The 25,956-nt window shown below is 33.0% G+C and overlaps 1 protein-coding gene across 2 annotated transcripts in view; it reads left to right on the top strand.

Moving 5' to 3' along the window:
• Positions 1 to 6,089: 6,089 nt before the first annotated feature.
• Ca-beta (Calcium channel protein beta subunit) overlaps positions 6,090 to 25,956 on the top strand; it is a 392,782-nt gene continuing 372,915 nt past the window's right edge. The window contains exon 1 of one of the 2 annotated variants that reach the window (XM_085811130.1): positions 6,090 to 6,540. In XM_085811130.1, the coding sequence (XP_085667256.1) occupies positions 6,265 to 6,540 (276 nt within the window). In that variant the 5' untranslated portion in view covers positions 6,090 to 6,264. Of the gene's footprint in view, positions 6,541 to 12,825; positions 15,155 to 25,956 lie in introns of those variants that run through there. The other variant, XM_085811131.1, reaches the window with a different exon arrangement.

The following is a 25,956-nucleotide window of genomic DNA, read 5'->3' as shown; positions in this document are numbered from 1 at the left end:
GAACATTTTTTATCGTTTATAATGCTATTGTAACTGCTAAGTTCTTGCTTTGATAGTTTTGAGTTGCTGTATTGCTTGGTAATACAGCAGCCCAAAACTCGTTACCTTCGGCCACCTAAGCCAGCTGATTAGGGTTTCTACACATAATTGCCAAGCCCACAACTTATGCTATACACGATACAGAAAAACTTTAAATGTTGTACGAGGATAGGGCTTCGGCAAAAGAACTTGAATTTCGTGGGTTTCAGCCACATAAGCCCTTGGGACTGTTCCGTGTAGATCCGAACAGGCGAAGGACGTTCAATAAATGTTATTACCACATATAGGTAATAAATAAATAATGTTATTTCGATACAGGAAGTTTTCTCCAGAATATGATTTGTGAGCACATTTTTGCAACGTTTACAGTACAGCACTTAATGTAGTACTGTAGTGTTTTCTATGGCGATATACATAATATAGTAGTACGCAAGTACCTACATCCTGTAAATGGTTAATAAGTATAAAAAAACTATTCCAAATATAAAGTTTTAGTCTCCAGTTAATACGAATTTTTTTTAGCTCGAACTCTTGATTTTTCGGTCCCTTGGAATACGTGTTAATGAGAGTTTACCACATTTAGAAAACAAACGGAAAAACCAAATAATGTGTATTAATTTTCATTTAAACAACTGCTGTTCTCCGAGAGGGTAAAAACTTTCATTTAAAAAATTTCCAAACTATGTTTACATAAATTTTTGGCCTTTTTAAGATTACATCTTGTTTAAAATATGGAAAAAAAAACTGTTTAGTGTAGGTATGCATTTTTACTGTGCTATATATAATTCTAAATAAAGTCATCTATCTATTTCGTGATGGAAACAAGAAGCAATGAAAAATTTGCTGTGCTTCGGTCATAAAAAAGTATTATTCCCACGTCGGTCTTAACTGAAATACCTAACAGATGGCACTGTAGCCAATCTTTGTTAAATGAAATTTTTCGCTTGTCTGAGCAAACGGAAAACGCCGAGTGCACGCGAACCTCCAAGAATGTTGACACGGGAGAATGCTATAACCATGGCAACCCCATCTACCCGTATACCCCAAAGATGCGCACGGGGTGTACCATTTCCGTTTTCCAGGGACGGAGCAGACGACACTTGTTGATTCTGAGGGTAATTTATCTCCTCCGGTCGGTGCGTGGAACGTAAACGCGCAATGATTTTCTGCGCACATGAAGAAAGTATATCACAGGTACACGCAATGCCTTGCATAACTGTGTTTTCGAAAGCCGTATGGTTTGCAGCCCCCGGATGCATAGAAAATATTGTTTAATCTTCCAAGAAAAATGGAAAAAGTCACAGCTGCAGCTATTGTTTTATTTAACAAATGCATGGCACATACGAAACGCAATCTTCATTCTAGGAATAAAGACAGGTTTTTCAGATTACATTTAATATAATTCGTAAGTTGATTTATTTTTAAAAACGCTTGCATTCTGGCGTAAATTTTTATTTTAATTTGGAATTATACTGATTGCAAGCGATCAAACATTTTAAAATTTTCTCGGGCAAATAAATCTTACCCAAAAATACTTTGAAAGAGAAAATCGAGGAAATCAGAATCATACCTAAATGCTCTCATCCGACTGTAGAGAATTATTGGCATGTTCATTGAGTAAACAGTATTCGTTATAGGCGTTTCTCTATTTATGATGTTGGTACATCCGGATGAAGCTATCGCTAAATTGAAAATGCAGATAGTACACCTATCCTAGCAGACGTTAAATGTATTCATATGCTTTACAATAGCCTTTAGCTCGGCAATACAGTTTTTGAGAATGATGCTAAAAGTGGAAAATAGTTTAGTTGCCCTTTATTGTGCGCATGCTTAAACCTAAATATTGCCTGCTATGCTGAGTTTACACCAATCGCTGTTTGGGGAGTATGCTGCAGTAAATAAGATGATCAGTTTCGCACATTTCCAACGATGCTTGAAACGTACTCAGCTTGGTGGAGATCTCCTCAAGATGATCATCTCTGAGAGTGATCAGTTTATCTGAGAACATCAATAAATGTCAGTATTGAACATAATCATCTGGAAAGGACTTAGAAAAAGTTTACAGTCGAAAACTGCGAGAAAAGAAGTTACTTCTTAACTCCATGGAAAAGGCATATTGTACTCTAACTGCTGCAGTGAACCACATATTTCTTGTAAAAGTAGAAGGGTCGAAAGCGGAAAGAGGTTAGTGACTCGGACTGCCGTACGGGAGGGCCGAGGCTCGAGTCCTGGAGAACACATGAATGTAATTTGTCCCTCCTTTCAGAGAAGGCATCGGTGGTCAATCTAGTAAGTGCTTCCATAAGAAAGAGTCACAGCTTTTAATTCTTAATAGTGGCCAATGCCCATAAACAACTAGAGCCCGCCACTGGAAAAATAAAAAAATGTAAAAGTAAGGGGTTGAATATTATTCTATTACTTATTTTACGAAGGGATTCCTTTTGTTGCATCATGTCCACTCTAGTAGACAAAAAAATTTTTTTACTCTTCTATAAATGCCTTAACAGATTCCATTTCTGTGTTTATTCATTCTATATAATTAGAACTGTCAACTCTCAATCATAGATGGCAGTATAGTATCACAAAGTATAGCATTGTCATTTAGAAAATGGCTGCTACTTCTGTTTCCAGATTAGTAAGATTTCTCATAGTAAATATTATATAATATCGCTTAAAATTTCTTATACTGCCATTTTTTATACATAATTAGCAATTTCAGATATATTATTTAAAATGTGAGTTTGAAAAAATTGTTGAGAAGCTAATTTTATTGAAATAAGGGGGCATATTTCTTTTGTCCACCACAGTAGACGTCATGAATACAAGCTAAGTTTACTCTGTCTACTGTAATGGACATCATGAACTAAATCTAACGCTTTTTTATGACATTATGACAGGAGGAATTTTGCAAAAATTCTAAGTTTCAAACGGGGGTGTTTCTTGGCTGCAACAATTTATTTTAAATAATTATTTGATTTATGTATGCTACTAATTAATTAGATAATAAAACAAAGTTATATCTAATTTTAGTTCCCGTTTTATTAAAAATCTAAAACAAAAAATGGTTTTGACTGAAGATGAAATTGAGAAGATCATGAATGAGGAGTTTCCTTTTTAGCAGTGATGATGAAGATTTGGAAAGTGGTGATGAGGAAGAGGAATACATGCCGACATTCCTCCATGATGACTATGATGATGAGCCAGAAAATGAAGAAACAGAAATTTCACTTATGAAATCACCTGCGCAAAATAAGAAATCTTGTTTGCAGGAGAAAGGAAAGTTCCTTGGTAATGGGTAGATAAAGGTCTTTTTGAAAACTCTACCGAAAAGAGTGAATTGAACCCAAAGGTACTGCTTGTCAAGCCAAAACACAACTGCAAGTGCTTAAAATTGTGTTTGGCAAGGAATTTTTAGAACATTTGATATTTGAATCCAATAGATACAGGTTACAAAATCGTAGTAAAATGAATTCAATCACAATTGACGAAATGGGGATATTTTGGGAGATCTGTATGTATATGTAAATTATAGATTTACCTTTTTAGAAAATGGTATTGGTCACTGCAAAATGATTTTAAATGCTCTGGGGTAAAAGAACGCATCAATACTTTACCAAGGTAAACCCACAACGACTAATTGCAAACCCGCGATAAGTGCACTTTGTTTCAGGCCACGGACCTTTTCCCGAATATTTCGAAAGGTTTGGTATTTCAAACACAAGTACATGTATTTGTGGCCTGCTAAGAACGCTTGAACTAACTAACTGCCCACTCAACTGTATTGCTAACTGCCCACTCACTAAACATTTTCATATTAAAATGCCAACAACAAGTATTCAAGCTTTTAGTAAATTCTCAGTAAAACAAAAATACACAATGCAAAAAATCACAAGAACAATGGATATCCTAACAAAATTGGGTACAGATTTATGTCAAGTAATATAATTTCATATAAAAAGTTATAATAAAGATGTAATAGTATAATAAATAAAGGAGTAAAGTAATAAATGCAATTCCTACTAGAGTAAAGCAAATAACATCAGTGCTCATAAATTGAAAAGTGATTAATTTCTATCAAAAAGTATCATATATATTATATTTAAAATGGACATGCATTTAATATGTACAGACATTCAAATTACGAAAAATAAATACTGACTTTTCGCGATTATGAAAACATGACGCATTGGTAGTTAAATTGTCATAAAGATATTATACAGTTGAAAATCAAGCTACAAGAAAGCATAGCCATGTTGATTCAGTGTAATTAAAAAGAGATAGGATTCAGCGACAGACAAAAGGAAAAGACGAAAAACTTTGGAAAGAAAAAGTACTATTCTGAAAGACATTAGTACAATATATAAGGTATAATATGAGGAATACAATTGACACCTTGAAACTGAGAAACTCATGAAAGAACTGCAGCAAAATGAAAGGGATTTTGCAAGAGGATACTCTAGTTGAAATGGTGCAAATAACAAAAGAGAAACTTCTAGATAAAGAAATAATATGTAGACTGCTTAAAAATAAAGAGAAATTGCAAAAGAAAGAAATTCATTAGAGAGAATTCTCCAACCAAAATTTATGTTAATAATCTGAACACAATCACTGTATAGACTTTATTTGTAAATCAGCCACAATATAATGTAATGTAAAAATGTAACAATGTAAAAATTTAAGAATTATTTATAAATACTAGACAAGAGCGGAAGTGGGAAGAACCGATTAACCGTAATGGTAGACGGATGGTACCCGTTACTACTATATTAAAATTATATTTATAATATATAATATATACATATATCCTATACTAAATAATTATTATCTACATCGATAATAATAATTTAGTGACTGCATGGAAAAGTGAAATACTTGTTTTTTGTAATTTAATTGAACTTGAATTGCGATAAATTACTATAACGATTCACACAAATATAACACAATTATTAATAATTAAAGAGTTCACAAGGAACGCTTCACAGATCGATGTTAAATTATTGAGTATTAGAAAGTCAGTTTATTACGAAGCAACTGGAGAAGAAAAGAAAAGCATTAAAAATTCAATATTCTAATAACAATGGCTGTTTAATATGCCATAAAACCGCAAAATATTAATCGATACGTGCATACATCTTTTGTAAGTTATTAGAATATGGAAGTTATTTACAATCGGCAGGAAATATAACGTCTGTTGGTTTCAAGGCCAGACATATGTGACTTGTCCTTACATCTCAATAACTATGAAAAGCGAATGTCATATTTGATAGGATGGAATACGTGCTGTAGCAGATATTCAAGGTTCCCTGTCAGTGCACCCATGGAATATGTTTTCAGCAACAAGGTCCAATGTTCGGTTAGATCTCGTTGAGCGAACATTTTTTAACGCGCAAGTGGATCGTTTGCCGTTCAGAAACTGAACTTGAGAGTGCGTTGCTGTGAATCGCATAATAGATGCCATCTTATTTTCATTAAATCTGCTAGAAAGGCAGTAGCAACAAATCTGCCAAATACGCTTAACACCTATTTGGAATGTAAGCTAGGTATTTTTATTTATATTAACTATTACTTTATTATTCAGATTTTCAGTTTATGCGTGTTATAATATTATTTAATGTTCTGAATTTGCTTCACCGTCTTAGACAAAAACGAATATACGCAACAATATATAAAGGAACAGTTATTCATTGAGATTAAGTTCGTATTATGTTTAAAATAAATCTTAACATTTACTTTCAAGTTCAGTACAAGTTATTTGGTAAAGCATATTGTTCTTATACTATAATAGTGGCTACCACTGGTAACATATCTGTCCTGTGTTTCATTTATTCAATTTAAAATTCTTAAGAACTGACGATAATTCAAGAACTGTATAGTTTATTCTTCCAGTTTTTATTGTTATTCAAGAGAAATAAATGGAGTAAAATTATTTAGAACGTTTCCTGATGCGGCTAAAGTTAGCGACTTTTCTCGGAACTTTTTGTCAAAGTCTATATTGCAGATGCTAAGTATTTTGAAACTGATCTAGTTATATTTCAAAATGCTATCAGAATATTTATCAATAATTAGTAATGAAACTTTAAAAGGCTTAGTAAAATACTTTCCTATTATAAAGAAGAACGACTTGTCGAAACAAAGGTGTTTTTGAAAAAGCCTTCAGGAATATCTTTCAAGAACACTTATATTATCGAAAATTCATTATTCATTTAACTAATTTTATAACTAGCAATGACCGTCAATGGTGAGAACATGCCAATGGATGAAACTCTTGGTCAGTTATACGTAATAATGCAGCTCAACTCGTCCTACGTTCAAGAACTTTTAACAGAAATCAAGGGCATGATTTTAAAGTTGGAAGTTTTGGAGAAGAAATGCAGTTTGATGGCCCGTGAAAATTCTCTACTAAGAAAACGAACTTTGCATTTGTCTTTAGACAATATCCATTCGTCATTAAATAATGTGAAGCACTTTTCAAAAAAAGGAACCATTGAAGACATCAGTGTGGTATGTAAGATAATTTTCTAATTAATCGAATTTATATAGATTTAAAACGCCTGCATTTGAAATTCTTAAAAAAATCTATTGATGGGATTTCATCAAACAACTTTGAACATTTAAAATTTATTAAAAATTACCATTACATACTGAAGGAGTTTATAGTCTGATTTTACGTATTTTAGCCCAAAGGGCGTTAGCCCAGAATGGCTATTAATTTCGTTTTGACATTTTGCGTTGGTTCACTATAAATGTCGGTTCACCTTTTCAAATTGTTGCCACCAAATATTAGAGTCCTGTGTAATATTTAAGGAAATTAAATAATGAAGAATCTGTGTAAATGTGTATATGTTTCTCGCATTGGGATAAAACAACGGTACCTAGAGTCATCCAATTTTGAATAACGTAATCTTCCACTGAATATGGGCATCTGGAAGCCCGGTTTTGGAATTTGTAATTTGTTTTATTATCGATTTCATATTTTGTAACACTTTAACGAATTTCTGATTAACAAATGCAACGATTTCAAAGCGAGCAATGGTAACATTGTACGAAAAAAAAATTATCTCCAGCGCGCGAGACTGTGTATCGGAAATTCTAAAGCTTTGCTCATTATAAAATTATTTTGCGATATTGCTGTTGAATTGAATTTAATGGTTTTAAGTGCAAAAAACATGATATTTAATAAATAAATGTAACACACAACTCCTTAAAGAAACGCCCCTTTGGACGTAATGTAAAATCTGAAAGCTTTCCGATTTTGTTTTTCAATAATGTAAAAATGTAATGTTATTTTAAAATATGTAAAATATTTAAAAAAGTTAAATGCCAATAATTCACAGCTGAAGACGAATTTATGATGTAGAGCAATGCAAAACGCACTACAGCTGAACCACGTTTTAAAATACAGTGCACGTGTTTGTAACCAAAAAAAAAAAAAAAGTCTGAAAGATTTCAGATTTTAACGATCGCCCAAAAGGATTTGGTAAGGTTTTTTTTATCTTCTCGCTGATCTCTCACCACTCTGCTTTCACACTTACTTTGCTTACTTACTTGTCATTTTAGTTTTATTATCATTCTCTTTTTACTTACGCCAAATATAATTTAGTAGCAAACTCAAAAATTTACTAAAATTTTTTGATTTTGCTGCTGAACTATGTTTTAAAATTTTCTTTTAAAAGCAATGTAGCATGTTTATAATTCCCGATGCAGTGTTAAGTGTTGACATACATTTTTTTCTGTATTCATCAGTCTTTTCTCAATTCATCATATCAATATTCAGTTTTATTAGTAAGATGACTTGGCAAACTTTTTTTCTCTTTTTATTATTAATGCTCCATGTGTTGATTTTATTGATTCAAATATCACTTTCTTCACACTTACGCCACATAGAATTCATTCAACAGCAAAATCATAAAATATGTAAAAACAGCACATCTTTAGAATTTCCGATGGACAGTTTAACACGCTGAAGAAGAAAATATTTTATTCGGTACAGTTTTGCTACTGCTACTGAATGATTTCAAAATCATTCAGTTTTTTAATAAAAAATTCATTAAATGTTTATAAAATATAAAATTTGCAATCCAAAATTCTGGCTTCTAGGCGCATATATTTGGGCGGAGGACTACGTTATTCAAAATTTGATAGCCCTGGGTACCATAACTTTTGCACAATGCAAGGCACATGCATATATACCTAAAGATTCTTCATTATTTAATTTCTTTGAAAGCAATAGAGAGCGATAATATTTGGTGACAAAATTTGAAAATGATACAGTTTTTCATAGTGGGTAACGCAAAATTTCGCTTCCAGTCTAATAGCCTATTCCGGCTTTTGTGATAAAAAGTGCATTTAAGGGACTTATTATTAATATGCGATTGACGACTCCGATATCTACTTGACTCTCATGACTGCCGACTCTCTGAGCCTCACAAATCGCATTTTTTTGTAAACTCTTTTATAGAAGAAAATAATCATACTACCGTATTGGGAACACATACTGTCGATAATGGTATAGAGAAAAAGTAAATTATTTATTGCACTTTGAAATTTGAGTTTGTTTAGACATTAGGTAATTTTTGGGAGCAAAAGAGATGCAAAATTAGCAACGCCTTCGCCGGGAATCGAACCACGGACCTCTGAATACCGGCTCAGTGTGCTGACCACTACACCAAGAAGGCATGCCAGGAAGGTGGGAGAAAGACCTTACATACTCCTCCTCTTAAAGGGCGACTGGGGTTTTTTAGGGGACCCAATCGCCAATCCTAGGTATGGAGAGTCATCACCCACAACTCTTTTAGTTCGAGCGCCACTGTAGATACATTAGGATCTTTTGGAAGCAAGAGAGATTGAAAAATTAGCAATGCCTTCGCTGGGAATCGAACTACGGACCTCTAGAATACCGGCCCAGCGTGCAGAACCACTACACTACGAAGGCACGCTAGGAAAGCGGGAGAAATACCTTATATGCTTCCCTTTTTAAAGGGTGACTGGGGGTTTTTTTAGGGGACCCAGTCGCCAAATTCTGGGTGTGGAGAAGCCTCATCCAACACCCTTTTAGTTCCGGCGCCATTGTAGAGACATTAGGTATTTTGAGGCCGGAGAGATGAAAAATTAGCAACGCCTTCGCCGGGAATCGAACCACGGACCTCTGGAATATCCGCCCTGCGTGCAGAACCACTACACCACGAAGGCATGCTAGGAAAGCGGGAGAAATACCTTCTAAGTTAATTGTCAAAATTTCGTTTTTTGAGTACAATGTAGTATTATTCTGTTATTAGTCCTTGTGAGGTAGAGGCGTGGCTACATATTTTTTCACCTGACGCAAAGCGGTAACTGTGCGCCCCTGTATACAACGCAAGATTATTTATTTACCTAGTTGTGGGGGGGGAGAATAATAAACAAATAATGCAAAATGATGTTTGAAAACACAACATTACACAAACACACACACACACATATATATATATGCATTATTGCATATTTATACATATAATCATACATATAGGACAAATTAAATATATTTAGATATCTTTTATGCTCATTAAAAGTAACTATTTCAAGTGAAAATACAATAACTCTTACAGTAATATTTAATTATAACTTTGTATATTCCACAAAATAAAACATACATAATGATTAACAATTTTGAAATGGAAAATATTAAAAATATGCTTTTCGAAAAATGCAAATAATATTTAGTATAAATAAAACATCTGCTCAAAAATTCATGCCATAAACGTTTCAAGCATATTTATAATTTGATTTTTCTTGCTTTCAAAGAAGAAAAATCATCATTAATTTTTGAAAATCTATTTGATTACGTAATTCGTGTTCTATAAAGAATGGCCATGTTTGAAAGTTTTTCTTGGCCTAGTGAAGATCTCATATAGTTCTTTATTATTTAAGTTTGCTAAAGGTTCTTTCGACACTAGGCTACAATAACTGGCAACGTTAAAAAATTCTTAACGCTGCTTCCAAATTCGGATAGGGCTGAACTAAATTATAATCGTAAATTATATTTAAAAGTTCTAAGCTAGTAGCTGCTTTTACACCCGGAATCATTCAAATAGAATGGTTTTTAAAACTAGATATTTCTGACTGAATTTCTTCAGCGTTCATATCATTCGAATATTTCAGAACTAAGTTATAAGCTGCTGCCTTTAAATTACTGAAATCTAATGACATTAATTGTTCACCAGTTAGAAATTGAAAATCGGAAGAAATTTCATTCAACTTATCGTATCGCCGCCCACCAGCGGCCGAGCCGTTAAGACGCTGAACACTGATAGTTCGGTCCGAGGTTCGAATCCCGCGAAGGGGCTGGCTGCATAAGCGTTTTCGTGGTTTTCCCCATGTGTAACGTGTATACGAGCCATTTTCCCTTAGAAAGTCCTCCATGAAGGCATCCCTCCCCTTAGGCAGATAGCACTCGAGGCTTTGCCATAATCACACACACTCACATTATTATTATCGTATCACCATTTCAACTGTGAAATTAAAACGTCGGACATTCTTTAATTTGGATAAAATACATTTTTCTGAAAAACTACAATTTATATCAATTGTTTCCTCACAATTTGTTTATTAACTTTTCGTTTTTGCTTCTCTTCAAATTCATTTCTAAAGCTGAAGTTTTAAATTTTTCAAAAATGCGTTGAGAAATATTTTCTCTCATCTCCTGGAGCGAAAGACAGAGTCCCTCTATTAAGCGTGCTGCTTTAAAGACAGTTATAGTTTCTGACTGCAAGATAATAAACATAAAAATTTTAAATTGATTTGTTTCAAAATACTGTTATTTTCAGCCCATTGCAAATATTTGTGATTTAATGCCATATCTTTCAATAATCTATGTACTTCTGTTATTTGTAGATCTAATTCTTTAACAGCATTTGCTCTTGATGACCGTCGTGTATCCGTATGACCTTTTGATGCTGTTTTCAAAGCGGACATAAACGCATCCCAACTACTCGTTGAAGGTACAAAAAAGTTTTAAGTCCTCTGTACAGTGCCAAAAACTAATAACATATTTGAATTTGTTGAAGCGGTATTTTTGCATTCTAAATTAAACGATGGGCAGAACAAGGAATATATGAAACTTAATCATTTCTTTGGCAAATAATGGCTTGCACGCCTTTGTACAATCCAGCCATAAAAACCCGTTTTCGTAACCTTGTCTTCGAACATTTTGAATGTCGAGCCATCCTGAAAACTTATAAATAATTTCATTTGCTAAGCCACTCCCAGTTTTCTCTTTTGTTACTATAAAATCTATAAAGCTTTCTTTAATAAATATGGATTTGTCTTTTATGTGCACGAATCTAATAATCTGACGCAGTCGTTCATGATGCGAAGCATCTGGTGTACAATCAAATATGAAAGAAAACTGTAGCTTTTTTGATCCTAGAACGAATTTCATATTGAACATGATTACCTGAGAGTAATATAAATTCATCTTGTACTTTATTAGCCAGATAAGAAACGGATCCCTTTCTGCGATTAGCTATATGATAGGCAATATTTCTATCATGACTTATCAATTCAATTAAATTTAGGAGCATTCCTGCACTTGAATTGCTAGTAATTTCATGCGTACCTCTAAGAGGTAAATTGTGTTTTGCACAAAACAAAATGATGTCTAATATAACGCGTAAGATATGTTGTCACTTTTCTTTTTCTTATTCTACTGCTTTATGTAAGGAATCATGTATGAAACCACCTCCTTTAATTTTTTTTTTTTTTTTTCAAAGCATTTTCATTCCAACTTCAACCACATTTTCTTCTGAGCTATCTGTTATTACTTTGTTTGATGAATTACTTATTTCATTTGAATTTCCGCATTTCGCCAGCCCGCCTTGTAACTGTAAAGCACAGCTTTGATGAACGTAATTTCTTAATTTTTTCCTTCTTTTGTATTCAGCACCACTGGGGTTTTTCGATGCCATCTGTGAAAAATTCGAAAGGCTCGGGTTCGAATCCCGGAGAATACACTGATGGTTGTAAATATACTAAATGTATAGTATCGGTGCGGCATGGTGGCACTCTATGCGGCAAGCCGGAAGTCCTCTCGTGTGGATTGGTGGAAGGTATGGGAAGTATCCGGATACCACCGGGGCGCTCTCCCTCAAAATTAGGGGTGGAAAATAGTCCAATCTCTCTTTGAAGTAGGATCTGGCAACTATTGTTCCGTGTAATATGGACAAGACAAAAACAACAATGAGCATAATTTCGAAATCTTCTAATAATGTCACGACCCCCCCCCCAAAAACTCGAGCTAACAGTTACATCTCACTAATATTTAAATCAATTACTTTGAATCAAATGTATATTTCCCATCCTTCAAGCATTTCAACCGCAAATCCTTTAAAAACTAGAGCTCGCCCTCCATTCCAACTAACTTGCCTTTTATGCTAATTTTAGAACAGACACAATACGCTTTGCTTTGGCTGAAGCACAGAAAGAATTATTTGTCCAACACCATTCGAACAGACGTACCGTCGCCAGACCAAGAAATGAACTCCCATAGTGATGATTATCGGTGTCCTTACGTCACCATGCAGTTTTTCGAAAGCTTAGAAAAAGTAAATAAATAAGTTCGGAGAGAAGGAGAATTAGTTAAAAACTCCAGATAAATAAATAAATAAAAATTGAATAGCTTGGAGTTTGGCAAGCCACCTCTCTGTCACTTTCTCCATTTTTTTTCTTCCTTTTTTTATTTTATTCTTTTTTTTTTTTTGTGTGTGTGTGTGTGTGTGTGTTATTTATTTTTGCTGCTCCCTTCTCCAGAACTCTTTTGGCAAGCCCTCATTCAGTTCCTGCAGAGGTTATGGTGGTGATGAACGTACACATAGGATCTAAGCATTTTCATTCACGGAATTGCGGCTTCACGAAATATTTTTTACTTTTCTTTTTTAGGAAGTTCCTTTCTTGTGTGTAGATAGTGTAAAACGTAAATCTATTTCCCATGCAGCCCATTCGCTTTCTGAAAATAAACGTAAAGTCACCAATAAATATCCTTGGTGAGTGGAATTGAGTTAGAAGCCTTTCAACCACTTACTGCTATATAGTAAATAGATTGTTCGAAACTCGTGTATCATTAACGTGTGCCGTGAACAGTACGTGCCACAAAAGTAAACATAAATACTTTCCTTGGTTTCCGGATTATTGAAATTTTTAATATTATTTCTGCTTTTCTCAACAGTGTTTTATGTAATCCTCATTACCAAGTCTTCAATGTAAAACGTTCATACGTTGCTTTATGAAAGAGGTTGTGGTTATTCCTGCCATACCGAGTGAACTGCGCCTGATTATATTGCGTTTACTTTATACTAGGTATAAAAAAATATATTGCGTTTACTTTATACTAGGTATTAAAGACTCTGTAATTAATTGATAGTTTTTGTGATTATATTCTGAAGAAAACAATATTACTGTCAAGAGCTTTGGGTCATAAATTGTAAGATTATACTTAAATATCTCTTATTCTCTGCAGTATTATGATTTGTCAATTTCAAGTAAACGAAGTGAAAAATTATTTCATTTAAATATCAGAATATTAAATTTTAAAGCGTTATTTTCTTAATATCTATTTGACCATCAAATAGTGAAAATCTTCTTAAAGGAAATATGTGATTGATGATGTGTGAAATATATATAGGAAATCAGAATTATAAATGCTTTGTTTCGTTATAAATCAACTGTGAGTAGATTAGCTTTATGCATTGTTACGATGGTATAATTTACAATGGCAACTTATATGAAATAATAACGCGTTTGATATCCTGTGCTTGTTGAATTCCAGTCCAACTTTTATAATATCCTGACTGTAGTGCCAGCCTGTCATCAAGGTAAAGTAAACGTGAATTTAGACATCGTTTTTAGTTTATTGCTGCATTTTATATTTATCCGCTTTTTAAGTCAGCATTCTGGTGTTAAATTCTGAAAAATATTAGTTTGAAAATCCCTTTTGTTACTTTGGGTTAAAGGGTAAAAGCATCTACTTTTTTTCAAGCTTTATTAAGAAAATAAGTGACAATAATTCATTTTTCATTAATGAATTTATGCAGAGATTCACGACATTTTCCATGGTGAAAATAAACAAGATGTTATTTAATTTTTTCTGTTTCTTAGGTGGATTTAGGCAGCAGATGAATTATAATTTGTGCTTGAAACTCAGTCCTCATAACATTTTTTAAGTCAGTTTTACGATATTTTCTATACAGTTTGCATATTAATTTCATGAATCTCCCTGTCTTGTGCTTTAGGACCTATAATTTATATTTCAGAAAAAAAGATTTATTCAGATAAATAAATCTTTTTTTTTTTCTCCGTACAGTTTCAATTTTTACATATCAAGTCTTGTTCAACTATAACAATCTCTTCAAATTTTACCGTGGCCGTTTTGAAATTGATTGAAATTGTGAGAAATCTAAAAGCCGAGTTTGTTAACTAAATCAAAACAATTTTATTTTTGAAACGTTTGTTATAGATCTTCGTTTCAAAGGATAGCGCTGTGTGTCTTGTTCTCATTTATTCAGTGCGTTTCATTCTCCCCGGAAAAAAGTGCTTGGATATCATCCAGAAATCTGGAAATAGTGAATTGTTTGAATAATCATGTCTTGCATTCTAAAACCAGTCTGGTAGATTACAGGCCTGCAGATTCTTCTGGAAGTGATCATTTATTACTGCTCGAATTTTATTTTGAGAAATACTGGTTTTAATGCTTTGTGCCTTTGAAGAAATCAGGTTAGAAATGATGTTTACCATTACTTGTTCTTACGTTAGTATCTTCTTCACATAAACGAAACCTTTTTTAAATACCAACAATCCTTTGGGATCACTTTGCAATTAATGGACATTTAATGCAAATAAACAAGACTGAAATTAATATATTTACCAGAAACTTTGTAACCTAAATGAATACAGAAGAAGAGAAGTTCTTGGATAAATTCAAGGAGTGAATATTTCCATGCGAATAAAAGTTGTGTTTTATGACGTGTATTTGTGACTCCCATCATTTTCGAGCTACTTCTGATTGTGCCATTTTCGGATTTCATACGAATCAAAAATGAGAGGTCATAGGGATACCTACAGGGATATGCTGTACAACCGCAAAATAAGCGTAAGTTACATTATTATATATTGGTTTGTGTAATATTTTTTTTTTATTTTGCATGACAAATAACATTAAGATGCATGCTATTTTTAGTGAAATATTTAAGCATTGAAAAGTATATCAAACTAAGCAGAATCACTGTTTTAAATTTAATTCATATTCTATCGAATGAACTAAAGAGATAACGTTAAAGCTATCATTCTGAATGCGAAAGAAAAATACGTACATAAATCTAAGGAAATCTACGTATTTCTAACAATGACAACAACTTTGCTATACAATCCAGATCCATGCTGTACCTGACATTGTAGTCATTATTACTCGTATTTAGAAATTGGTTAAAATTACCTGATATCGGTTACTTTTAAACATCTACAGTTACAAAATAAACTCAGAAATGTCTTTTCCAGTTCAACGTTTTCTGAAGAATTAGGTTTTGCATCTTTTAGTAATGGAATTATAGAGGTTTTCGATGCTGAATACTGCTATGTGAAGTATAAAAAGTATTCAAAATAATACTCAAAAATAAAATTAAGGGGTGTTGGAAGCCAAAAATGGCGATTTGGAATTTTTGCATTTTCAAATTCTTTACAGTTTTAGCTTTCTATAAATATCATATTTTAATGTCTATGAAAATTAAAATAGTAAAAAAAATCTAGTTTCAATTTATCATCGAATGCTTTGATAAATGAGAATTTTTACATAAAAATGCGTTTTTCTCTAAATGGGATTTTTTTATACTCGATGTACCTTTTCTCAGGAAGTACTGCTCACAGGTATGTAAATTTTTTGACTTATTTATTATGTTTTCGAATATTTACTAATGAGCTTTTTGTGATAAACTAATGGAAAAAAATTCACAAAATTTGTTTAAGAGAATAGTGTTAATACAATATTCTATAAATTACTCTAAAACTCAAAATGTTTCAAAAGCTCATTCAGTATAATGAAATAGGTATACTTTAATTACAGAAAAAATTTCAAACGTATATCTTTAACAGACTTTGAGAAAAGATGCATCAAAAATGGTCAATTTAGCATTGTCGGTATAGGGGGTTCCAACTCCCTTAAGTTAATATATGAGAAAACTACACTGATAAGTATCGAAAGCAGTTTCGAAAGATTCAGAAGTTCTTTCAACAACAGTTAGCAATTCTACAATAATTCGTTGTAATTATTTAAATTGTTATGTTCTATGTAATGAACTATTATTATTTATTTTGTTTTAATTAATAAATTATGATTTATTTTTATATAAAAGAATATGGTTTATTTACGAATATAAATGTGATCGATAGTTAAGTAAAGAACTTTTCTTTTATAAATAAATCATTGATTTATTTATATGCATAAGAGAACAGTTTATGTACGAATATAAATGTGATCGGTAATTCCTTCTTAAGTAAATAACCTTTCTTTTTTAAATAAATCATTGATTTATTCATATGTATAATAAAATAATTTATTTGCGAATATAAATGTGATCGATAGTTCCTTCTTAAGTAAAGAACTGTGAAAATTTTGAAAATTAACGCTGATTTTTGTTGTTTGAATTCTGAATTTTTGTTGTTTGACTTAGTATTTATTCAGCGTGTTATTGTGTCTTAAAAAACCTTTCTTTTATAATACTTTTATAATATAAAAGAAGTTATATAGTTTATTCACGAATATAAATGTGATCGATAGTTCTTTCTTAAGTAAAGAACCTTTCTTTTATAATACTTTTATAATATAAAAGAATTTATATAGTTTATTTATGAATATAAATGTGATCGATAGTTCCTTTTTAAGTAAAGAACCTTTCTTTTATAAATAAAACATTGATTAATTTATAAAATAGTTATAAATAAATCAATGTTTTATTTATAAAAGAAATTATATAGTTTATTTACGAACACAAATTTGATCGGTCGTTCCTTCAGTAAAGAACAATTTTTTTTTTATATAAATGAATCGTTGACGAATAACGCAATTTAAATTATTGCCAGTGACTAATATTTAGGAGCCAATTCATATTTAAGGTTTTGAGAAGAGTACATTCGCATACAAAGAGCTCTATTTATCTGAAAATCTATCTTATAATCTAACCGAAATCGACAATTGGTTAATATTTAAAAACATTGCCCCTTATAGTTAATTCCTTCTCCAATTGCTTAGTTTAAATGATTACCATTCGTTTACGTTTTATAATTCATAAATTAATTAAATACCATCCTTACGTAAATACCTCATTGACGAATCACGTATTTAAATTAACAATCTTTCAAAAATTTATAATTCGTCGAAGTGTTAATTATACAAGATCATGCTGCATTCTTAACGTAGATGCTGTACAATTTAAAACAGCGCATCCAAATTCTTCACGTGTTAGGGATCTGATGAGCCAATTAAATCTGAATTCCTCAAAATATTTTGCGAGTACTTTTAATTGTTTTAATGTTCTCTTATTAAGAGGTTTATGATGTTTTTGCGTATTTGCTTTAGTTAAAAGTCCACACCGTTTCCTGTTCTATATTTCTTGTGAATAAGTTATGTTTCAATAAGAACCGCTTAGAATCCTTCAAAAATTCCTTTCAGCAGCAGCACCTGTAATTCATTACATGTTCTTTTTCTGAAATATTTATATAAATTCACGTGAGTTGTAAATTAATGGAATCTATGTTTCACTTCTAACGGAATTATTCAGGTCTTTATTTTGATTTCCTTGCGCAAGACTTGACATTGTTTTTTTTAATTTTTGCATCTGCCCTAAGAATTGCCACTATGTCTTCTTCACTGTATCGCTATTTTTCAAATCACAGGGTAGAAAGCTTTATACAATTGTATTTCTTTATACAATCATTTTTTCATATTTTCTGTTCGGAATCATTTATATAATAAGTTTTAACACACTAAAACACGTGCGCAACTTTCAATCCAGAGCCCAACAGTCGCCAAACGGTTTAACACTGGTTAAACCAAACCAAACCAGAAGCAGGAAGATACCTAAAGTTACGTTTTAACCGTAAGCTTTCAAAGATTTGTATGTCTATGCATTGTTTACCTCTGCACTATAAATATGTATTTTTAGCACATTATTGTCCACCATATATTAGCTAACGATTTATTGGGTTCTCTCAAGAACATAGATCTTGAAAATTAACTGCTTTCTTTATGAGGATCGAACCAGGATCTTACAGTCGCTATATAGATGCCTTCTTAGCATGCCTTCTTGGTGTAACGGTCAGCACGCTCGGCGCGTATTGAGAGGTCCGTGGTTCGAGTCCCGGCGAGCGCATTGCTCATTTTTCATGATTCGTGGTTTCAAAAAATACCTAATGTTTTTACAAATTCAAGCTTAGTTAGATAAAATTTTACAGGTTTTCGGTTAGGAAAGGTATAGAATTCCTTTAACTTGCTTTTTACATCATGAGCAGTTATTTTGATTCTCTCTTGGGAATTTCCTACGGCCTTTATTGTTTATTAGATGGTTTCCGTTCATATACAATGGAAAAGAAGCTTAAAAACATTTAATGGAAGTTACATGCTTCTGCATTTGTTACTAGCGTCAGCCAGAATGTGTGATTAGTTTAATTAAGACACAATAACACGCCGAACAAGTACTAATTCGGAAGTCAAACAACAAAAATCAGCGTTATATTTTCAAATTTTCACAGGACTAGTTTCGATGATTTTACAGAACCATCATCCTCAGCTGCAAAAGCGCAAGCGAACAAGATAGGATATAATGATTAGATAAGATAAGAAAGCCTGGACAGGAGATAAGCTAGTGGCGCCATCTGTTGATGAAACCAGAACTAAAACATAATTTCTTTAAAGGCTGAAGGCAAAGATGGACTGGAATTAGGATCATTAACTAGAACAGAAATACAATTAAATTTGAATTCCTCAAAACATTTTGCGAGCACTTTTAACTGTTTTAATGTTCTTATGTTGTTAAGATAATTATGATGTTTTTGCGATTAGTTTGGTTTAGTTTATGTGATTACGGCAAAGTTTGGAGGGCTATCTCCTTACGAAAAAGGGATGCCTTCGTGGAAGACTTCCTAACGGAACTTGGCTCGTATACACGTGGGGAAAACCACGGAAATGCCCATGCAGCCAACCCGTTGTCGGGATTGGAACCTCGAACCGATTTACCAGTGTTCAACGACTTTACCAATCGGCCGCTAGTAGGCCCCAGAATATTTGGTTTTGCATCAGTAGTACCTCAAAGAGATGAATGACCGATTAAATAGAAAAAAGAGTGTCATGTCAAACATTTAAAAACAAATATTTTAAATTAACAAAAACTATACTAAAAACTAGCTATTTAAAATAAAACGCCACTAAAATGTACGTTTGGGAGATCCACTTGCTTATTTTCTAAGTGACAACCGTGCGTGCAGTAAGTGCGTGTACGAACTGCACAGGAGAAGGGTTAAAAGTACCCTTTATTAAAGTCTTTAAAATTCACGTCAACTTGACGCTAACACACTACGCTTCACTCGAAACTGAAATAGAAAGAACTAAACTAAACATTTGAAGATATTAACAAGTAGTAGAAATTAAGCTACCAGGGCTCAAAAATTCCTGTTTCTTAAGCCCGAGTCGAAAACTAGTGGTAGCAAAGTAAATGCTGTTATGCCACGAAACCAGCAATAAATATGGAAATACAAGCTCCTGCTACAGAGGTGACGGCAATAGCCTAACTCTCTGAATTTCCTCGGTAACACTACAAGTCTAGCGGCAGCAAAGTAATAGCTGTTAGGCCACTTTAGCCAGCAATAAATACAGAACCAGAAGCTCACGCTACTAAGATACAGTGCTTGCCCACACTCTCTCACTTTCCGTTTAGAACTCAGTATTTAAACCTTTTCTTCTCAAGGTAGAATTTGCATTTCTTCACGCGCGCTACCAAATTTAAATATTCTGGCATTGACAGTTAGAGGAATGAAAGCTTATAGGAAAGAAAGTAAAATTTAATAAAATTGGTTATTTAATATATATATAAATCAATATAAGTTAACCCTTTCAGGCACGCTACCTTTTAAAGTTGGAGTATTGATAAAAAAAATAAAAAAAGGTAGGCAGTTTAATTAGGCCTAGAGGAGTACACAAGTAAAATTTTGTAAAGATAGCACTTATTGTTTTAATTCTGTGGGTGTGCCCAAAGTGGCACACTGATTGAATAGAGCTTCGAAAAGAGTGCTGAAACGAGCATTTTTGTCAATGAACTGACCGATGAGATGCGAAGAAACAAAGAAGATAGACTTTCAGATGTCCTAGATTATCGGTGAGCCCGGTCTGGGCACACCTAGGGTTCGTCGTTTGATTTTAGGCAAGTTTTCAAGGTAAAATTTTAAAACTAATATAGAATAAGGAGATTAGCATACAGCCGAAAAAAATAACATACAAATTTCTTTTCAAACAATTTCTTTTATACCCTAAAAAATCTGGAAGATTTCTTTGAAAAATGAAGGTCTTAAAAACTAAACATGGCTAAAATATATGGACTGGTTTGTGTTGAGTTGCCATCTACTATAAATAAAGAAGGTTCAGAGTAACCTATAGTAACCTATAAATCCTTTTTCATTCAATTTTTCTGTACGTACGGAAGGAAATTTTTAGGTGTGTCCAGGCCGTACACACAGTGCCGCGAAGGGTTAAAGAGTAACGTAAAGAAGAAAATGTAATTACATAACGTCAATTATATTAAAACCCTAACAAATATATTTAAAATTAGGTGTTTAAAGAAATTGAAATTATACATTAAATCATAAAAGTATACTGAAAACTAGATATTTAAAGAAAAACTAAGCTGAAAGTTAAATATTTGAGGACGAAACACACTTAAAGAAACTAAAGAACAAGTACATTTAAATTATAAAAGGGGAAGTTTCGCATTAAAATGCATAAACAAACGTTCCAAATACTTTATTAAAATTACAGTCTACATGTACATAAGAGTGAGACATTGGCATGAGGTGGATCAGTTTAATTATTGTCAAATTACACTACTTTAGAAGGGTAGAACACACTGCCCAAACTGAAATTTGTAATTTCTAGATTTGCTCATTAAAGAGAAATGGCAGCTTTAAAGTGCGTACTGCACATTCATCGGTTAAATCAGATTAATGAGTAATCCGCTTAGAGCATTAAGAGAGCTCAAGTTTGCATACTGTTTTAAATGAGCAGAAACACATTAGGATTTGAAGGGGAACGACTTCCTGCATTCTATGCTTCATTCTCTTATTCTCAAGCACTGATTGTTAGGCTGTAGGAAATTTCTGTACTGTAGACCTTAAATTTTAACTTAATGAAAAGACCGATTGTCTTTGGATTCCAAAGCTGATGTATTTCCTAATATTTATTCGGCAATTTTTGGGAACTTGGAATTTATTTAGGGAATAGGTGTTTAACAAGATTGAAATCATTATGAATACCAGTATAAAACATTATGCGCTTGATTATAAATCTAACATAAGAGCATCGTAACTGTAATGTTAGATAACTGTTTCTAGCAGAGTTTATTTAATTAGAAAAAAATATATCTTCAAATGTTTCTGAAGTAATTTTAATTTAACGAATTATTTATTGATTGAAGAGACCAGTAAAAAGTGGCACGTATTACATTTGAGTCCTCTCTCAAGGAATGAAGCAACTCTTGACATCTTTGTCTCATAACTTTAAATATTTCAAAATGTATTGCAAAATGTATGTTCCCATTTCATGGCAATTAACAAAATAAAGTCTGTAATTAATGGTACCTGCATATTCGCCTTGAAAAAGATGCCGCGATGCAAAATCCTATTAAACTAGTAGTATAAAACTTTTTAAAAAAGTCAATACCTACTTAGGTCAACAAAGAAAAACTTTATTTTAGTTACTTTTTATTAACATTATTAACACTTTTTCGTTTGTAATTTATGAAGCTGATGATGGTCTATGATTTCTCATTCTATCCGGCTCTTGTCATGCTTCATTATTGCAAGGAACCTTTCCAGTGAGTTTCGAGCAGTTCAGTTCTTCAATTAATATTCCATCTAATAATTTTACACGACTCAAGGTGACATATGCTTGATCTGCTGCGAATATTAATGGATTATTAATAGTCGCTTGCGTTATGTTGTAGTTTCTTTTTTGCTTTCTTTTCGCATTCTCCGTTTGTGAAGCAAGGGACATTTTAAAGGGTTATACTTCAAACATATATTATTATCACGTTAACATAGAAATATGGGGAGAAATTTCGCTGAATAATGGGACATTATATCCGCTCATCCAACTCTATAAAAACTACAATTCTTTAATTCCATACACTTTAAAAATCTTTAGAACTCCGTCTTACTGTTGCCACTTATTTTTGTGAAATATTACAATCCCATTTATCACAGTCATGTACTATTATTTATAAGTTGTTATAAAATTAATTTTTACAGCACGTGAGAAATCCTAATAAACGGTCGTTATATGTAAATCTCATAATATATATATAAACAGCATATCTTTAGTTCCGATAAAAAGGAATAAATAAGTAGGAATTGATTTTAATATGTGAAAAAATTGTATTAACATCAAGTGCCATCCACTAAAAGTTTAAAAATATGTTTTGAACTTGAGTGGGTGAATAAAAGGTTTCTTATTAACGATTGAAAATTTGAACAAGATACAGGGAGAGTGTGAGCTAATAGTAGAAATTTAATAATTCTGTAGATGCACATCACAATACGACAGAATACCGAAATTTAACAAGTTTTTAGAAAGGCTGTAAGGTATTTTCTTCTTTCTTTCTGCATGAATTCATGGTGTAACGGTACCACACTCGGCGTGTATTCGAGAGGTCCAGATTCGAGTCCCGGCAAGGGCATAGCTCATTTTTCATGTGCTCCTGCTTAAAGTAAATTGGATGTCGACGAATAGTTATCTAGCACTGTAATTCTTGTAGTTCGAAAGGCGTTCATATCCGGAACGTTGCATGAGGTTTAGTGATTTTTCCAGGATACAGCATAAACTGGAAAAAGTTTCGCTTGGAGATCTTTCCATGAAGTATCCCTTTCCCTTACGGAAAATGCTGTCACGAGTTTGCTTGAATCAATTAACCAATCAGCCAATTAGCCAGTTATTTTTCACACTTGGCGACTGGTAAGCATAGCCTAACAATGAGCTTAGGAACACTGGTGGCGTACTAGTCAAGCATCATGTATTAGCAGGATGAGATTTAATCCTGGACTTCTGAAACTACGATAAATACTCTTGGTTGCATGCCTAAAGACCATTCTCACTAACATCCTTTATGCTGGAAATGGCCCCTCAGTTGAAAGAGCTAAAACCGCTGAATGCAATAGTTCGACTCGAGTTAAAATAATAATAACATATAGAATTTTTATGCCTCCCGCCTTCATAGCTTGCCTTCGTGGTGTAGTGGTTCTGCACGCTGGGCCGGTATACAGAGGTCCGTGGTTCGATTCCCAGTGAAGGCGGTTGCTCATTTTTCATCTCTTCAGCTTCCAAAAAACTATCTAATGTCTCTACAAGGGCGCCCGAACTAAAAGAGTGTTGGATGAGGTTTCTCCACACCCAGGATTTGGCGATTGGGTCCCCTGAAAACCCCAGTCGCCCTTTAAAGGGGGAGTATATAAGGTATTTCTCCCACCTTCTTGGCGTGGCTTCATGGTGTAGTGGTTCTGCACGCTGGGACGGTATTCCAGAGGTCCGTGGTTCGATTCCCGGTGAAGGCGGTTGCTCATTTTTCATATCTTCTGCTTCCAAAAATTACTAATGTCTCTACAGTGGCGCCCGAACTAAAAGGTTGGCAGATGATGATTTCTCCCCACCCAGGATTTGGAGATTGGGTGCCCTAAAAAATTCCAGTCACCCTTTAAAGAGGGGAGTATAAAGGTATTTCTACCGCCTTCCTAGCGTGCCTTCGTGGTGCAGTCGTTCTGCACGCTGGGCCGGTAGCCAGAGTTCCGTGGTTCGATTCCCAGCGAAGGCGTTTGCTCATTTTTCATCTTGTCTGCTTCCAAAAAAAAAAAAATCCTAATGTCTCTACAACTCATGCCTGTTTTTGAACAGATAACCGTTGGTTGCTTTTCCATAATTAAAAAGTACAGCCCAATTGATTTTTTTAAAAAAAATCTTCCTTTATTTTCTCTCAATATTTAACTATAACATATAGTTTCACATTTTTCAAATATAAATTTTGAACAATTCTCATGACATACATCTCACTTCTACAAAAAACGTGGTTTTAGCCGATTCCTCTTTCATATAAAATTATGGCTTTGTGGTGCAAGCTTCTTTCCCACCAAGCCGATACCTTTTTAGCACCACTAAAACGCAAAGGAAACAAATTAATTAGCCAAAGGAGAAATTTACCTAGAAGGGCTTTCAATTTCGTTTTGGCATTTTGTGTTGGCTCTCTGAAAACGGTTTTTCACTTTTCAAATTGTTGCTACCAAATATTACAGCCCTGCATTATATTTAAAGAAATTAAATAATGAAGAATCTGCATGAGTGTTATGTATGTTTCTCGCACTGTGACAAAACAACGGTACCTAGAGCCATCCAATTTCGAATAACGTAATCCTGCACTCGAATATGGGCATCTGAATGCTCAAATTTGGTAATTTTTTTTATTATTTATTTCATATTTTGTAAAACGTAAACGAAATTATGGTTAGAAAAATCAAAGATTTCAAAGCGAGCAGTGATATTGCTGCTTAATTGAATTTTATGGTTTAAGTGCGAAGAACATGGTATTTAATAAATAAAGGTAACACAGAATACATAAAAAAAGCCTGAAAGCTTTCAGATTTTATTTAATTTTATTATTATATTTTTTGGTTCAATTTTTTTATCATATCCTTGTACTACAATAAAATATTCATCCTTAAAACGCAATATTATTTTTTAGCAGGATTTAATATTTCTATTCTCCAATTACTTAAAACGGAATGCAATTTTAAGAATGTCTAATTTATATATCTGTAAAAGTTATTGCTTTCTTCTATTTTGTTGTACCCCGATTTGCAGTCCATTTTCTTGAGAAAGAATATATCTTTATCTCCATTCTGTAGCAAGAGATATATGTTTATCTATATTTTATCTCGAAAAAAAATTTCAGCTGCATGTCATCATTTCATTTTTTTACTGAACTTGTAAATTTATTTCATCCACTTTCATCAAAAATATAACTGAAAATTAAATGCATAATACCAACCTTATTGAAATATCCATTTTATTAATATATGGAATCTTCAACAATTATAATGGTTTTCTTAATCTGAGAAGCATTTTTCTTTTAAGAGTAGTTGTTTCTTTGTTTATTTAAACACGGAAAACTCACGACAGCTACCTGAGAAGTTATCCTAAGGAAACCTGTCTCAGATTTAACTATTACATGTGGCTGAAAAGCTATAAATGGGGATTCCAAAATATCGGTAAAAATGAGAATTCAAATGTAAGAATATTTTGTAATGGAATGTGTGTGCAGAAATGGCACGGGTTTGAAATGGTACACAGCGCTATTGAGTGGTAAATAAAAGTATTCTGATTTCGTAAACCGACATTATCCGTGCAGTTTTCGAGTGGTGTTATGGAGTTTATAAGTAGGACTGCGGATGGAAAAGGAGCAGCACCCTAGGTATGATAATATTATTGTCTATGCCTCTTTCGCTGCTTCATTTTAGCTGTAACCCCGTAAATAAAATGGATGTTGGCGAGCGCCACCTTCGTATAATGATGCATGTCCTTCGAAATCAGAACGCGAAATGATGATGTATACCAGCAGAACGCTTTACGAACTATATCACCTTAATCCGCTATTT

Source organism: Stegodyphus dumicola, chromosome 2, assembly GCF_044657685.1.
Source record: "Stegodyphus dumicola isolate Sdum_Otavi_A_Nest chromosome 2, ASM4465768v1".
In the NCBI taxonomy this organism is placed as follows: domain Eukaryota; kingdom Metazoa; phylum Arthropoda; class Arachnida; order Araneae; family Eresidae; genus Stegodyphus; species Stegodyphus dumicola.
Note: the sequence above shows the minus strand (reverse complement) of the source record. Positions and strands in the feature narration are given on the sequence as shown.